General features: G+C 39.2%; 2 protein-coding genes across 2 annotated transcripts; one reads left to right on the top strand and one right to left on the bottom strand.

Annotated features, from left to right (window-relative positions):
* Positions 1–74: 74 nt before the first annotated feature.
* LOC122058679 (probable beta-1,3-galactosyltransferase 14) lies at positions 75–5,279 on the top strand. The gene is made up of 7 exons (XM_042621333.1): positions 75–805; positions 1,222–1,374; positions 1,474–1,556; positions 1,664–1,763; positions 1,899–2,012; positions 2,550–2,692; positions 4,963–5,279. Exons 1-7 carry the CDS (start codon positions 441–443, stop codon positions 5,046–5,048), a joined length of 1,044 nt encoding a protein of 347 aa, XP_042477267.1. The 5' UTR covers positions 75–440; the 3' UTR covers positions 5,049–5,279.
* Positions 5,280–11,293: 6,014 nt separating this feature from the next.
* Positions 11,294–15,867, bottom strand: LOC122058669 (ketol-acid reductoisomerase, chloroplastic-like). Its single transcript, XM_042621321.1, has 10 exons — positions 15,497–15,867; positions 15,319–15,411; positions 14,789–14,854; positions 14,497–14,637; positions 13,016–13,243; positions 12,794–12,911; positions 12,572–12,711; positions 12,291–12,458; positions 11,939–12,094; positions 11,294–11,805 (listed from the first exon to the last, which is right to left on the bottom strand). Exons 1-10 carry the CDS (start codon positions 15,797–15,799, stop codon positions 11,437–11,439), a joined length of 1,782 nt encoding a protein of 593 aa, XP_042477255.1. The 5' UTR covers positions 15,800–15,867; the 3' UTR covers positions 11,294–11,436.
* Between the last annotated feature and the right edge of the window lie 984 nt (positions 15,868–16,851).

Below are 16,851 nucleotides of genomic sequence, written 5' to 3'. Positions count from 1 at the left end.
GGTTTTGGAAGAATCCAAATAAAACCCGACCCATCTCCACCTCCATCTCCATCTCAATCAGGATAACCGCTGATAGAACAGAGGCAGAGAGATCTCTGCTTTCACACTTTTGAGTTTGATTTACGTCTCTAGTCAAGTAGGTAGACGTAGTCTTTCCTTCTCAAGTCTTAACCGAAATCAAACCTCGAAGTTTCCGATCCCTTGAAATCATCTCCATTTTCAGTGGGAAAGGGAAGGCAATCTGAATCAAAAACCAGAAGAAAACTGCCTCTTTCTTTCAATTTAACGCCTCCATGAATGCCACAGGGCATTCATTTCCATTTTTCCCGAACGAAACTGAAATTTTCGTACCAGAATCTGCAAAACTGTTGTTTCCTTGCTTCAGAAACAGAAACCCTATAAGAGTTTCTCTGGAGTTATGAACGGGAGAGTTTCCAGACATGCCTTCGTCTCCTAAGTTCTTCTACCCACACCAGCCATGGCTTTCTTACAACAAGAGATCAACTCTTCTAATATTTTGTCTTCTTATCGGGATTACTGGATTTTCTTTCGGATTGGTTGCCATTCTGAGACAGAGCTCTGGGTATAAATGTAGGAATGCTGAACCTAGATCTGTTAAGGTTGTTTGGGAGAGGAGTAGCAGCAGCGGTGGCGTTGGGGTTGGGAATCGTGTTGGTTCTGATGGAGATCGGGAGAGGCATAAGGTGATGGGGTTTGTTGGTATTCAGACAGGTTTTGGATCTGCTGGAAGGCGTAAGTCGTTGAGGAAGACTTGGATGCCTTCTGATAGCCAAGGCCTTCAACGGTAACTCTTAACTCTTTGTGTCTTGGAACCAAAGAAAATGTTGGCCATTTTCATTTCTGCATCTTATCTTTATGTTGAGTATATTCTAATTTTCTTTCGTATTTGAATTTAACAAATTAGAACTTTGATGATCAATTAGGGTGGATTCCCACTAAGAGGTGTGTGGTAACTACTGAATACCGGTATTTTAGGATTTATTGTGTCTACCAGAATTGCTGACTCCCGGAATCTGAATCTACCGTTTGGTTCCCGCTCTGAAAATGGTGGAATATGGATTTACAGTTTTATGTAACCAATGCTGGAATTTGGGAATTTTCTTATGGGTTAAAATATCTACTACATGTAGAGAATTTTATGAAATTTCTGTTTCAATCTTCAATTATTCACTCTTTTGGATTTGATCCAATGGCTTGCAGTTTGGAAGAAGCCACTGGTTTGGCTTTCAGATTTGTGATTGGGAAAAGCAGTGATCGATCTAAGATGTCAGAACTTAGAAAGGAAGTGGCAGAATATGATGACTTCTTGCTGCTAGATATTGAGGAGGAGTACAGCAGACTTCCATATAAGACGTCAGTGAAATAATTTGAATCTAGTTTTTTTTTCGCTTGTCCTTATATTCTGTTTTTGTGAGATCTCACTCTGAGATCTAATCGATGTCTCTCTTGCAGGCTAGCTTTCTTTAAAGCTGCTTATGGACTTTTTGATTCTGAGTTCTATGTTAAAGCTGATGATGACATATATTTGAGGCCAGGTGACTGTTTTAGGGAGCTTACTATTGCTCACTGTGATCATATCGTTCAGTAGTGGAATTCTTTCCTACACTTTGGTATTTACAACTTTCCTGCCCCAATTTTACAGATCGGCTTTCATTACTCTTGGCAAAGGAACGCTCTCACCCTCAAACTTACCTTGGTTGCATGAAAAAGGGTCCAGTTTTCACTGATCCAAAACTCAAATGGTTAGTTCTACTAGGATCTTCTATAAGAGTATGATCTCTATAATTTTTGAAGCCCTTCATTGCTTTTCAAAGTTAGTGTTTGTAATTTTTGTGTCTTCCGACTAATAGGATAACTAGATCATTTAATTAGTGCAGGTATGAGCCTCTATCTTCTTTGCTGGGGTCGGAGTATTTTCTTCATGCTTATGGGCCTATATATGCTCTTTCTGCAGATGTTGTTACAAGCTTGGTTGCTTTGAAAAATGACAGGCAAGTTGGATCCCAATTAATCTTTTCCTTTTGTGCCTTCTAGAAGCTGGATGTAAATCCAGCAAAGAGCTAGCCATTGAAACTTTTCATTGTCCATGGGGACAGAGTTGGCTCAAATTCTGGTTTCAGAAAGCCAAAGCAAGCTATATTAGTCCCTTGCATTAAAGGTCTTGACGGTGAGGAGTTGACCAAATTAACAATTAGCAAGCGGGGAAGGCTGGGAAGTGCTATTCAAAAGACCTGAAATGAAAGTGGTGTGGGCTTTGCTAATTCAAACTGGGAAAAGATAGATGGGTTTTCAGACTAGGATAAGAACTATGATTCTCTTCTGGGTTTGACACCTCCTCTTAAGACACGTGAAAAATAGGCTAAAGTAACCTAATTGACTTGGTAGACACCCCAAATACTTGGGGGTTGGTTACTGTGATCCTGTTAAGGTCACATAAAACAAAAACTTCCATCTTCCTACCATCAGTCACATTTTCTTTTGGCATCTTGAACTTGTACATAACAGAATTACATCTGTTTGAACTACAGCTTCCGAATGTTCAGCAATGAGGATGTCACAATTGGTTCATGGATGCTTGCTATGAATGTCAACCATGAGGATAGTCGACTACTTTGTGAACCGGAGTGCACACCATCGTCCATTGCTGTTTGGGACATTCCTAAATGTTCAGGTTGGTCTCTCTTGCTATAGTGTCTCTTAATTCTGTTTTTAACCATCATATATATAATTTTATCTTGACTTGTTTTTGCTTGAATGCCAATGTTGAGATTGATTACTCGAATCCCTGGATGGGGTATTATTTATCTGTGGGTAAAGAGGGTTTCCAAGCCTTTAGAAGTTGGTCTCTTTGAATCCCTGGATCTAATTGGGAGAACCTACCAAATCAGCAACTCAACACACAAAATTAAAATTTACAAACTATAGAAAATTAAATAAAAAAAAATTTTGGGTGAATAAAAAATTATATTAAAAGAACAAAAAGACTGCCTAAAGCAAGATACAATCCAAATTAGTGAGAAACTAAGAGGCGCCATACCAGCCTTAGATAAGGCAAAGGAAAAGAAAATACGAGGATAAGATCAAACCACAAATTAAGTTTTCCATTCCTTAGAGCGAAGGTATAGACGAAATGGCAATTTGAATCTTCATTTTGCGCTTCCTCAGTATCGTCAACATGTTAGATCCCCTCCTCAGAGTCCTTCAACTCCGTCTCTTCCACTTGAGAGAGATCAACTGAAGAAACTGCATGCCAATCCGAAATATGAAGGAATGATATTCCCTCCCTGAATCAGTCTCATTGTCAAGATTCAAAAATACCAGACTCTGAAAGCTCCTCCGAAGAAGCAGTTGATGAACCATCATTCTCAGGATTTAAGCTACGCTCAAGGACTCTAGAATCTGACTTATTCTTTTTCTTCTTCTTCTTTTCTTCGTCCTTATGGAAGAGAATCAGACAGGGGAGGTGTGATATTTGCCTTCCTCAAAAGTCGGCCTAACAAGATCCACATCATTGGTAATATTATCCTCAAAATCTGCTCCTACCATATTTGACTCTTCATCCTTATCCCTCTCCTTCTTACCTCCTTCAATGCGTTAGCGCTTTTCTTGCTGCATTAGCGCAACGGTACTCTATGATCAGCTAGTCATTGCTTGATATAGCGGTAGGATTTTTGTTGCTGGGGCACAACAAAAGCCTTGTCTTTGTTAAGCACTCCAAATTAGTAGGACCCAATAACTCATCTTCGAATTTAAATTTTGAGAAAGAAACAAATCTTGGCCCTTATCAAGTTTATCCACATGGGAAGAGGGAACCTGCATCATACTTGCTGAAGTATCCTTTGAAAAATTATCTCCCCTTCACCTCTCATTCCCTATCACCTGAATAGGAATAATCTCCCCCACTCCTCCTCTATATATTCCAGGAAAGCAAAATTATTGGAATCAATAACTTCCTTTTCACACTCATCTGCCAATTGGACCATATTTGAAATTTAAGTTTTGAGAAACAAGCTGATTGGGCTCCACCATTTGCTGCCACCGTAACAAGCTGAGCTCCACCACCAGACCCCTGATTGGCACCACCACTTGCTCCCACCACAGCAGGCTGCACAACAGCCGAGGTTCCCTCACCCCCAGCCTGGATGTCATCAACTTGATGTCTTCCACCGGCTGGGACTTTCCTCACCCACTTCTTTTGCATAGTCTGCACGTAGCACCACCACATTGAGTCGAGGAATGTTCAAAATTTTTGCAATGAACACAGGAAGAGGGTTTCCAGTCGTATGCAATCTCCTGATCAAATACACTCCATCATCATGAATAGCCACCGAACTAGGCAGCTCCTTTCCAGCATGAATTTCAATGCACAGATGAGCATAAGACCACCTCTTCATAGTTTTAGTTCTTTTTTCTGTTGTAATGGGGTTCCCAATTACACTTCCAATTATACTTAAGGCATCAGCAGACCAATAATGAAAGGGTAAGTTCGGGAGGGAAATGCACTGTTATTCTTTTAATAATCTGTTGCCTTACTTCTGGTTGTCTGTTAGAATGGAACCATTTCTGTTAGCTTTTGAGTGTTCTGATCTTCACTAAAAATGTAATCATTACTGAGTAATCTGCATATCATGAATATGGAAGGCAATTCATTTATTGAGACCTTCCTATTATTATTAAAAAATTAGTCTTAGATGGTTCCATCTTGAAGCATCATCTCATCCATTAAAGTACTTTGGCTTCCAAAAATAAAATGGTTGAATTTCAGTTGATAGACAAATGCAACCTTTCAGTTGCGGGCATTACCTAAGGGTTTTATTCAGTTTGGATTTCTGCATAAACAAGAGTAAATTCTTCTTATTAGTTATTATTCTCCCCCGACCCTTTTCTTGTATTACTTATGAATTACTATTTGATGGGACCAATGTTGTTTTCTTCAATTAGGGCTCTGCAATCCAGAAAAGAAATTACTAGAACTTCATAAGAAGGAGATATGCTCTAAGAGTCCTACTTTGGCTTCTTATGACTAATATGTCCCACCACTGTATCTTATAGAATGAGGAGATTGGAGAACGAAAATGGTGTACAGATTGTAATTGGTTTGCTTGCATTCAAACTGCCATTTTTGGATTGTTGTTCTTTCTTGGGATTTTTCTTTTCATTACCCCACCCCAGGGAAATTTGTTTGGCTAATATTGATTGAACACTATGCATTTTTCGGAAGAATGAAATTTTTTCTTCGGAGTGTGGTTGAGGATCCATGTAATCGATCCCATTTAGCTGAGATTCTCCTAACTTGGTGGGTTTATGCATTTTTCCTCTTACTCTCATCTTTCTTTTCTCATCTCTCGTCTTTTCATCTCTTTTTTTCTTTCTTTTCTTTTCTTTTTTTCATTTTTCATTTTTTCAGATCCTTGTAGCCTAATCATTCTAGAGGGGATAAGGCTGAGTTTTTTGTTGTTGGTTGAGAAAGTTTTTGGTCCATCTGCATTTACCTTGAATTTTCTCAAGGAACTGGATAGCCGCCTTGGTTTATCAGATTGAGGATTGATGTCGTAAATCCCAAACTAAGAGTAGATTGTCATATCGATCTTCCCACCTTGGAACCTAAACCTCTGACCAAAATGGTTTCGTGCACTGGACAGAACAAATAATTTGGTGAATTGAGCCACTGAGCTAGAGTCCAAGTAAAAATCCTTTATTTTGTGTACTGTATTGGGTTGTCAGTTCACTTCATGGGTTGAATGGACTAATCTTACCTTTGTACTTAGACGTCTAGTCCAAAGACAAGGCCGAAGAGATAAATCACTATTTCTACCCGATTTCTACCAAATATAGAGCCTAAAGGTCATACTGTTGTTCCATTCCACTGGCCAAAAATATTCTTTGCTTGAATCAAATGGGCAAGGCTTAGCTTTATTTTCCAGAGGTGGGAAATTGAACCTTGTGAATCAACTCCAGAAGGCTTTGAATTTCTCAATCCCTGGATGCCCACTTTTAGAAACTCATTCTTTGTGTCTCTGCTTCACTTCAGCTTGTCATTAGGAAAAAATGAACCCATAGGACTACTAATCGAGAAGTTGGTAAGAGATTACTAACCCCCAGAAGTATAATCTCAAATACAAAAGTAATTCACCAACAAGGTATTCTATTACAAGAGATAAGACCCAAGGAAATATTATAGTAAATAACCAGCAAGTACAGCAGTAAAGAGAACCAAAAGACACTAGTAAATCACACCCAAAAATTAGACCCAAAAGTAGGAGAGAGAAACTTACGATTGGGGTTAAAAGAGAGGTGCGGCTAGCTCAAAACAGTTCCAATGGGGTTACAACTTGGATCACGTGTATGCCCTGTTGTGGCAACAAAACCTAAAAAGTTGAATTGGTTCTGATGGCTGGTTGAAGAGATCCACAAAATCTTGATTTCAGCCATTGGAGAAAAAAAACTGAAGGAAATCTCAATAGCTGCTGTTGGCCTTGATGCTTGCTGTTGTAACAGGGATCAAGGGTTCCTCTTGTAGCCTTGAGCAACCTCTGAGGATACCTTGCTGATCAGAGAACAGAAAAGGAAAGAGAAGGAGATTGACCCCTCTCCTATTGGAACTAAGATTGCTGATTGGTTCTGATTTATGGAGACTTCTGGGCAAAATTAATAAAATAAGGGTAATTTACAGCGCCACCCCCTGAAGAATGCCAATATTAGAATGACACCCCCTCTCTTTCACCAAATTGGACTCAGACCCCTTATCGTCAGTCACTGTTAAGTGTCGACTTAAAATGACCATTATACCCTTGCTATTGAAAAACTCATATTTTTACATTACAGTGAAGCTTTCAAAATACAGAGAACCATAGATTTCAACCATAATTTGCCGGATTTCCAACCAAGACCACCACAGACTGCAGATTCCGAACAGATTGAAGGAAAAAAAGGAGAAAAAACGCAACCTTCGATTATCTTCTTCGCCGGATCTCCATCGCCAGTATTTTGATCGATGAGGCCGGATCTGTCGGTGGCGGATATGGAGCAGAGGCGGCGGCGGGACTCCTCTCTTCCCTACCCTATTGTGATTCTTCTGAAGACTCGGGCTCCAAAATCTTCAAGCTTCCTAAAAAAAGAACACGGCTCATAGCTGCTACCGTCCCGCTGACCTGAAGAGGAATAAAAAGAAATTAAAACAGATAAAATAGTAAGGAAAAAAGATACAAGCAAAGATTTGAAGATCTGAAGAATAGACAAGCTTCCAAGTACCTTTCCGAAGCTCGATTGTAGGTATGACCGATTCGAAACGATTCATCGATCAAGGAAAGAGGCTATAGAAACATGGTATACAAGGAGAAAGAGCCACAAAGGTTGTCGAAGTTCTTCTTCTTCTTCTTCTTCTTCAAGCTGTGAGCTTCTTCAACTAACACAACTGGTCTCTGTTTATCTTCTTCCTCTCAAACCCTGTTGGCGACCAGAAGAGCTAGAGAAGAAGAAGAGAGGATTTAAAAAACAAAAAATAAAACCTTATTGCCGGACCTGAACCGCTGACCAAAAAGAGGATTTAAAAAAAGAGAAAAAGAAAGCCTTATTGCGTCGTTATTGTCGGTGCCTGAACCGCTGCAAAATTCTCGATGAGCCGGATCTGTCGGCGGTGGATCTGGAGCAGAGGCGGCTGCGGCGGCGGTGGCGGTGGAGGACACGCTTTTTCGGATCTCGCATCACCGGCGATGAACGATGATGCCATTCATGAAATAAGATGGCAAATGGGGCATTTTTTTGATAAAGAGATTCAAAGATTTGGCATCACCGTTATACATAGCTTTTGGACCTTGACATCACCGAACAGATAAAAAGTGTGCTGGAAATAAAGCAAGGAGGAACCTCCAGTTACTATGTAAGAATTGATCATGCCGGTCCCCCCGAGCTCTGCTAACACCATCTTGTTCGATCAAGTGAGAAGAGATCTGTCACCTCTGAATCTGATATTCCAATTTCCTACAGAAGAGAATAATTCAGAGATTAGGGTTTTCACAGATCGGCCTCGTTCTTCCGTTACCAGGAAAGAATCCTTTCAGACATTTGCCCTGCGGCTTACTTCTCTATGTCTGAAGAGATGCAGAGTTAATTTCAGGGTTTAAAACGAGGTGGTGAGGAGGAACGAGAGTCCTCATGAGTTTTTGGATTACGCGGCGGACATGGAGCAGAGGCGGCGGTGGCGGAAGGGATCTTCAATCGATTTTGAGAATACAACCATTAAGTGCAATTTTGGTATTTCCCTATTTTAAGGGCAAAATGGTATTTAAGAAAAATTTGAATTGCTGATGTCAGCATTTTTTATATATTTTGTAACGATGACTGACGGCAAGGGGTTCGAGTCTAATTTGGTGAAAGAGAGGGGGTGTCCCTCTAATATTAGCATTCTTCAGGGGGTGGCGTTGTATAACAGAAGACTAATGCTGATCGAAGGCAAGAATAAAAGAAGAAACAAGATAATGTGGGGGAGGAGTGGTTGTCTCGGCTAGGGTTTCTCACCCACAGCTATCTCGACTGTTCTAATAGTTGACTACAATATTCTCTTTATTCAAATTTGAAAATAATTGTACAATAAGCTCCCCCTATTTAAAGAGGGCAGGACCTTCCTAATTACAGTCATATTAAGACTATGACTAAACCTGTGTAGAGAAATAGAGTCCTAAAACAAATTGAACTGGACATACCACTTCATTAATATCCATTAAGGGGACATAAATCGATGGGCCCAATGGACATCTACTTATTAAAAAAAAAAACTAATTAAATAGCATCCTAATCGATGGCCCAATGGGCCCTTATTTCTAAATGATGACTTCACCACTCAAGTGGTCTAAGTGGGGGTCGATTGGGCCTTCTTGGATGGACCCTTCTTCGTTTCATATCTTCTTCCATAATGTGAATCTACATCATCTAGATTGTTTATAAACGTATGGGAGATTGTGTACATGATGTTCTATTATTTTCACCAGATACTATATACAAACTGCAAGAAATAAAACCACATTCATGCTGCAAGCTTAACAAAATGAGTCCATGGATTGATGGTCTGAGGCATAGTTAGCAAAACGGGAACGGCAAAAGAACAGAAACAGACGGTATAGGTTTTAAGCAGTGAAATTTTTTTAAGGATACGATCAAATAAACGGTCAAAAAAACAAAGAATGGTAAAAAACGGAAAAGGGATGGTACGAGTTTTAAACGTGTAGATTTCAAACAAACGAGAATAAAAATATAGTAGTACAATCATATAAATTAAGGAATTATTACATGAATATTTTCATCTAATGTTCAAAATAACTACAATATCCAACATTAATGCATATACATCCTATGTCTCATTATAAGTTCGAAGACATATCATTGAATATCATCAACACCAATGCTAAATTCATACATCCCACATGTTCAAAGTCTTATTGAGCAATATAAATAGGTTATGATATTAATCATTATTGTCAATATAGTCAATATACTCTCAAAGTGATGTATGTTCAATTGGAGTTGAAAGTCATCACTTTAGAAATATTTTTCAACAAATATATCAGTTTACAGCTCAATTTCGGGGTCCGTGCATTGAATTTGAATTGAAGGTGATATGATGAGAAATATAGTCCATTTTGAGTTAGCTTCAAATTTGTGAAAGAATCAGGTCGATTGGAGGTTGGAAGAGAAAGATATGGTCAATTAAGTAGACATTATGTTAAAAAAATCAAGTCTTAGAAAATGCCATAAAAATGGGAACGTGTTTAGAATGGGAGTGCTTGAAGTTTACTGTTTTTTTGGAAAGTATACAGTAAAACGTGTTTTAAACGATAAAAAATAGAAACTCTTTTAAATCCATTTTAAAAGCGTTTTTGCTAACAGTGGTCCCAGGGTCTAGGTTTTGCCTTCTTGTTATACGTTGGACCTCTACTCTCCCATCTCCCAGCCACAGTCGACCATGGTTAGAAGGTTTATATCACGATTTTAGACCCAATCGGATAAGTCATTTAACCAGGCCCCACCACGGTTCAAACTTTAGAGACATTCAAAACAAGATTGGTGCAAAAACACACCAACTGGTAACAAAACTGCCAAGGTTTCCGTTCTTCTTTGTTTGTCTGATTAATCTTTGAAACCCATTCCTTCGGAAAGTGGCTTCGACTATGTTGAAGATCAGAACAGAACTGAAATTTTCATCATACAAAACCTTGTTTGCAGTTTGAACTTTGAACCCTGACAAAAAAAAAAAAAAAAAAGAAGAAGCAAGATGACTTCAACAAGGCAAACGTAGTAGAAGTACAGAAAAGAAATCATTGAGACGGAATGGTATATACCGTGGTAGAACACATGTTGCTATATACATTATCTGCAACGGTAATGTGTCCATCATAATAAATACATTATCCGTGACGATAATAGACGGAATAGATTATCCGTCGTAATACATACATTATCCATGATGGTAATAGCATGTCCGTTGTAGAACTATATTATTTGTGACGGTAGTTTACATACCGTTGTAGAAAATATTTTTGGCAATGGATTTTATTTTCCTGTAGCCATAAATTATTTTCAGATATAGACTTTATAATACCGTCGCTAAGATAGACTTTATAATACCGTCACTCATATCCGTTGCAAAAAATATGATTTCTTGATATATATATATATATATATATCTATATGGAATATGCTCCCACCTACTTTACTCACTTTATTCTTTGCCTGATCCCTTTGGCTTCTGCTTTTTGTGCACTTCCTGCAAAACCATATTCAATGAAAACATCTATCACGAAATATGATTTTGCAGGAAATGCACAAGAAGCAGAAGCAGAAGCAGAAGCCGAAGCCAGAAGAGCATGGAATCCAGCGAGCAATGTTGGTGGGGTTGAAATCATCTGCAATTCCGATCTCGTACAATTCCGTGCAATACCACCTTCAGGGGGTGACACATGTATTGATACCAATACAATGGTCAATATCTGGTACAACTAATAAAACGTTAAATCAGTGAAGAGGCATTTAAATCAGATCTGGACCATTGTATTGGTATCAATACACGTGTCACCTCCTGAAGGTGGTATTGTACGGAATTGTACGAGATCAAAATTACAAACGATTTTTTTCCATGTTGGTGGGAGCACATTTCATTGAGGTCTGGACTCAATTCACCAAATAGCGAATTGGTTGACTAAGGCCAGAAGAGAGAAGGCCTAAACCAACCTCTATCACCAACTCACCATGACCCTACTGATGTTTCTTAAAGAGTAGATTTTCAATAAAGTACTTATTTCAGCCAGAGAGAGAGAGAGAGAGGAAAACCAAGTAGACAGACTATACAGATCCCTAAATTCAAGAGTTCCGCTTTATTTCCATCAAAATAAATGCTGCTAGCGAGAAAAGATCCTCTTTACTCTAATTGCCGGATTGGCGCAGCTCTGGGCGAACGAAATCTGCATCCGCTGGAACTGATATGTCGACGGTAGGCCTCAGTTGGGCACAGACCTCAACAGCTCCGTGCACTGGGTCAGACAGAAAGTTGCTAATGAGGTCTCTGTTGATGGGAGCACCCTTGTCTATTGCTACCAGAGCCTGCTGAGTGAGAACGTAATCAAACCGCGGAGCCCACTTCCTAGAACCCAATCGAGCAGTTGTGGAACAGTTATCAACCATGAATGAGACTCCCCTTGCATGCATGAATGGGTTCAGGGAATCAACAGCCTCGATCAGACTTTCATTGATGATCTCTGAGTATGAGTGCCCCTTTTTCCTCAATATCTCAATCTGCAATATCAGCAATCAAACCATAGAATGTTAGACAATAAATGCACAGGGTGAAGAGGTTTCTACAGTATGTATTATCATCAATACCACCAACAAACATCTATAAAGCGAACAATTCTAACGGGCTTTATACCTGAGCCATCATTAATGCCACATAGACTCCAGCTGTGAAAGGATGCAGAGGACCCAAGTCACCTTTTGGGCGTGCAGCTCGTACTCGCTCACCAACTTTCCACATTCGCGTCTGATCAATTTTGCCCATTGGAAATGCTGGTAGACCCTCCTTTTCCTGCGAGGCAAAGTTATAATAGAAACAACTAAGCAACTTCAATCAAATATACATTGCATTAAATAAACAATATTAAAGACTATGTCAAACAAAAGAAAAATAGAAAAATAGAAGGCAAAAAAAAAAAAAATTCTTTACCATATTCCATGACATTATGACCATGAATTAAAAAGTGACCTGCACAAGGTATACGTACATAAAAGCGACTCCCAGCCAAGACAACACTCCGGATCTCACTCCCACTGGCTACATCCTCATAGCACTCATACAGGATATCCATACAAGGATAAAATGAAGCACTATATGCAGCCTCAAATTCCATTTTACCATCATCTGACAAGGAGTTGTAAACAGCCACCATACCCTGTCAAAAAATACCAGGCAAAAACTTTTCCATGAACTGCACATCCCCAATAAGGGAGAAAGCAAGGAGAGGGAAGGAAGATGAGTAAGATAGACCAAAGACAAGAATGCAACCTTTGTAGAGATGGTTTTCGATATTATTCCTGTGATGCACTCAACGGTGTTTTTGTATGCAAGATCTTCACTCATTCCATTTTCAGTGAACCTTCTAAACAGGGCCTCCACAATTCCATGAACAGCACCAAGTAAAATGCCTACAGATGAAGCAGGCAGTTAGAAGGTGATAGTACAGTAAGTAAACCATGATCTATGAAGACTGGATACCGATGATCTCACCCCGTTCCCCGAAAATGTCGCTCTTATATTCTTGTTCTAGAGTAGTAGCAAACGTAAAAGGAGAGCCAAGGGCAACTGACCATCCTAAAGCAACATCTGTAGCTCTGCCATCAACATCCTGCACAACAACAAGCGTTGGATAGACTACAAAATCAGGTTAGGTAAACATCCAGTAATGTACAAAATAATTTGTTTAAAGGAATGTCAAAGCTAGAGAGAGACCTGATGGACAGCAAAACTTGAATTGATCCCAGCACCATTTATCTCTTTGCCTTGGACATAGAGTCTCCTTACAGATGGACCCATTCCCTTGGGACACACTGCAATAACACTGATGTTCTTAGGGAAATCAAGTCCAACTGACTGTAGATGTCCAAGAAGAAATCCGTGGGAAAGCCCCAGAATGCTGTTTGGTTTCATGTGGGAGAATATTTTTTCATAATTATCTGCCTGCAAACCCATGATGCAACCTGAGAACCACTCTGAGCTGAACATTTTTTAAAATTTTAAAATTCTAAATGGAACAACATTGCATACACTTTGAGGGGAAACAAATATAAATGAAATAATTTATGAAAATTAAATAACATACTAAGTCATTAGAATTTCCATCATAAGCACCACTGAGTCACCAATACATCTTAGTTTTCATGTCACTAAATAGCTACAAGCATTACTTTTAAGAAATGTGCCACTCTAGGAGGGAGGGGGAACAAACTTTCAACAATACTTATTGAAAGAAGTAAAAAGAACGAATTTGATGAACCCATTTCCCTTTTACTTCCCTTCTGTATTTTCAGTGTTTAAATAGTATACCAAGAAAGGAGGAAAATGAAGGAATGAAGGAATGAAGAAATAGACTAGATTAGTGAAAAGCTCTCCCCCTGTTTACACAAGCAACTATAATAAAATAGGGGAAAAGGTTCTTTGAACCGCCAGGGTTTCCTACGCCTCACATGAAAATTTTTAATTATTTTCTCTCTCCTAAAAACTATAAATAAAATATTTCTTGCGAAAGGGCATAAGAAACCCTGTCAGCCCAGAGAACCCTTGCCCAATAAAATATTTGCAAGCAAATTTTAAACCTTCATTCCTGTATTTGCAATGCTAATGCTCTACTAGAGCACCCAACATTTAAAAATCGGGACTGTATTGGCAGATTGGCCAATTGGCCAATTCGGATCCGAATCCGCCAAAGCCAATCCCGATTCTGGCCGGATCCTGTACAAAACTAGGGTAAGGACAGTTTTATACCAATTCTGGCCAATTGTAGCCCAGGACTCATCCAGCTACTGATTCTGATCTTTAAAACCTTGTAGAGCACAGAAGAGAGTTTGAGACACCCTTTCCTTGACGTTAAAACAAGCAACAGCTGAAAACCATTGAGTGTGATGCATTCTTTTTCAATGGCAAGCTAATGAACTCCAGATTGCTAGCCTCAAACAGAATTAAGAATGAAATTTTTCTAATTACATGTTTCCGCCCCCACTCCCCAACTCAAAAAAAAAAAAAAGGATTATTGTATTTCTTTTTTCATCTTCCACATATGGCCTACTGCACTTTGAATGCAAAAGATTGAGATTTACCAAGAACAGGCACCACAAAGAAATAAATAAATAAATAAGTCTGAATATGCAACTTAAAAAAATATGAATATGAGTCTGGACACAACAACAATAATAAGAAGTGCACAATCTGCCAACCTGTGCAGCATCAGAAATCAATAGTAACACAAGATCACTGCCCAAAATAGTTTCCCATATATCACCTAGAGTTCCATTAACTTCAGTAAATCCAGCTGCCCGAGCTTCTGCAAAGGAGCGAGAACCTTTCCTGAGTCCAACCTGTATAACAGAAGGCAGAAATGGAAAAATAACGAATTTTAGAGTGTCCACAGTCAGTGACACAAAAATCAATAAACAAACTAAAAAAAAAAAGAAAAACCTTTAGACAATGCCAGAAAACAATGAATTACTAAAAAACAGAGAAACTTACCTTCACCACAATATCAGACTTGGCTACTGCAAGAGAATCCCTCAAGTTCTGAGCTTGAGCAGGTCCCTGGTTAGAACGTAAAGAAAGTTTAAGAGCTTAAAGATATTGACAGAATATCAAATAGCCTCTGCATTAAATATGAGGCAAGCGAAACATTATATAGATTTTTTATGACGAGGAAAAAACAGGGCATATCAAAGCACCAAAAAGAATGGTCTAACTCGCACATAAATCAAATAAGAAAATAAGCTGAGTGTGAAGAATGAACTTCGTGTACTGCAGTAGAGCTTACAAACAGAATTATAGCATAAGAGAATCACTAGTAGAAGAAAAGAACAGAATTCTCTCTTAGAAAAAAGATCAGTTCAGGGAGGATGATGACAATAACCATCGCATGACAACACAACAAAACCCAAGCAAGAAAATAACCATTCTAGGACTATAAAGCATAAATCATGTAATTGGGAAACACGTAGTCGCAAAGGACAGCTAGAATGAAATTGTATAAGAACAAGGTAGCACGAATTCACCTGAGAACCCCACCCGATGACACCAATCTGTTTAATCCCCTTGAACGCATCTGGTAGCAAAGGGAACAAATCCCTCCCACCTCTAACAATGTACTGCAGAAAAGAACCCAAAATACGAAATCAAGCAGTGGAAATACAGATAAACAATGGAGAAGGAAGAAAAGCAAAGGGCTTTTACCTCGTCATTGCCAGCAAGAGTGGTCTTCTCCTTCTTAAACACAGAAGTCTCAAAATCAAGGATCGTGTTGGGCATAGTCGCAGGCATGGAGACCATTTGAGCTCTATGAGCAGATCCTGCGGTCGAAGAGTAGTAACTGCTCGTGGAGACGAGAGCTAGAAGAGGTTCTAAGGTCTTAGAAGCCGATGACAGAAACCCTAGACTGAGACTTGGAGTGGTGAAGACTCGATTAAAGGATTTAGAGGTAGAGAGAGAAGGAGAAAGAGAAGCAAGAGAATGAAACAAAGAGGTCGCAGCCACCATTACAGACAACACGAGAACTATTTCTGCGACTGCGAATGTTAGAGAGAGAGAGAGAGTGAGAGTGAGAGTGCTCTTTCTTTGTCTCTGTCTTTGTCGCCGAAAAGCAAATGGACGCCAGGCTGCGCATTACACATCCCAAATCTTTACTTCGTGGGTCCACCCCTTTCACGACATGTGTGGTTATGTTACTTCAACTAGGTCGATGTTACTTTTAGCGGATTAATGGTATCACGTTAAGGGTGTCAAAACCTTACCCATATCGATAAAATCGATTGAAATCGAAAAACTTAGATCAAATCAAATTAATTCTTATTTTGGATCATGGTATGTTGGGTTCGATTGAAAATTATATCAAATCGAATCTATCAATAATTAAATCAAGGGTAATTTACAACGCCACCCCCTGAAGAATGCCAATATTAGAGGGACACCCCCTCTCTTTCACCAAATTAGACTCGGACCCCTTGCCGTCAGTCATCGTTACAAAATATATAAAAAATGCTGACATCAGCAATTCAATTTTTTCTTAAATACCATTTTGCCCTTAAAATAGGGAAATACCAAAATTGCACTTAATGGTTGTATTCTCAAAATCGATTGAAGATCCCTTCCGCCACCGCCGCCTCTGCTCCATGTCCGCCGCGTAATCCAAAAACTCATGAGGACTCTCGTTCCTCCTCACCACCTCGTTTTAAACCCTGAAATTAACTCTGCATCTCTTCAGACATAGAGAAGTAAGCCGCAGGGCAAATGTCTGAAAGGATTCTTTCCTGGTAACGGAAGAACGAGGCTGATCTGTGAAAACCCTAATCTCTGAATTATTCTCTTCTGTAGGAAATTGGAATATCAAATTCAGAGGTGACAGATCTCTTCTCACTTGATCGAACAAGATGATGTTAGCAGAGCTCGGGGGGACCGGCATGATCAATTCTTACATAGTAACTGGCAGTTCCTCCTTGCTTTATTTCCAGCACACTTTTTATCTGTTCGGTGATGTCAAGGTCCAAAAGCTATGTATAACGGTGATGCCAAATCTTTGAATCTCTTTATCA

The sequence above is a fragment of the Macadamia integrifolia genome, chromosome 13 (genome assembly GCF_013358625.1).
Source record: "Macadamia integrifolia cultivar HAES 741 chromosome 13, SCU_Mint_v3, whole genome shotgun sequence".
Taxonomy (NCBI): domain Eukaryota; kingdom Viridiplantae; phylum Streptophyta; class Magnoliopsida; order Proteales; family Proteaceae; genus Macadamia; species Macadamia integrifolia.
The sequence above is the reverse complement of the archived record's forward strand: the minus strand, read 5'-3'. Positions and strand labels throughout refer to the sequence as shown.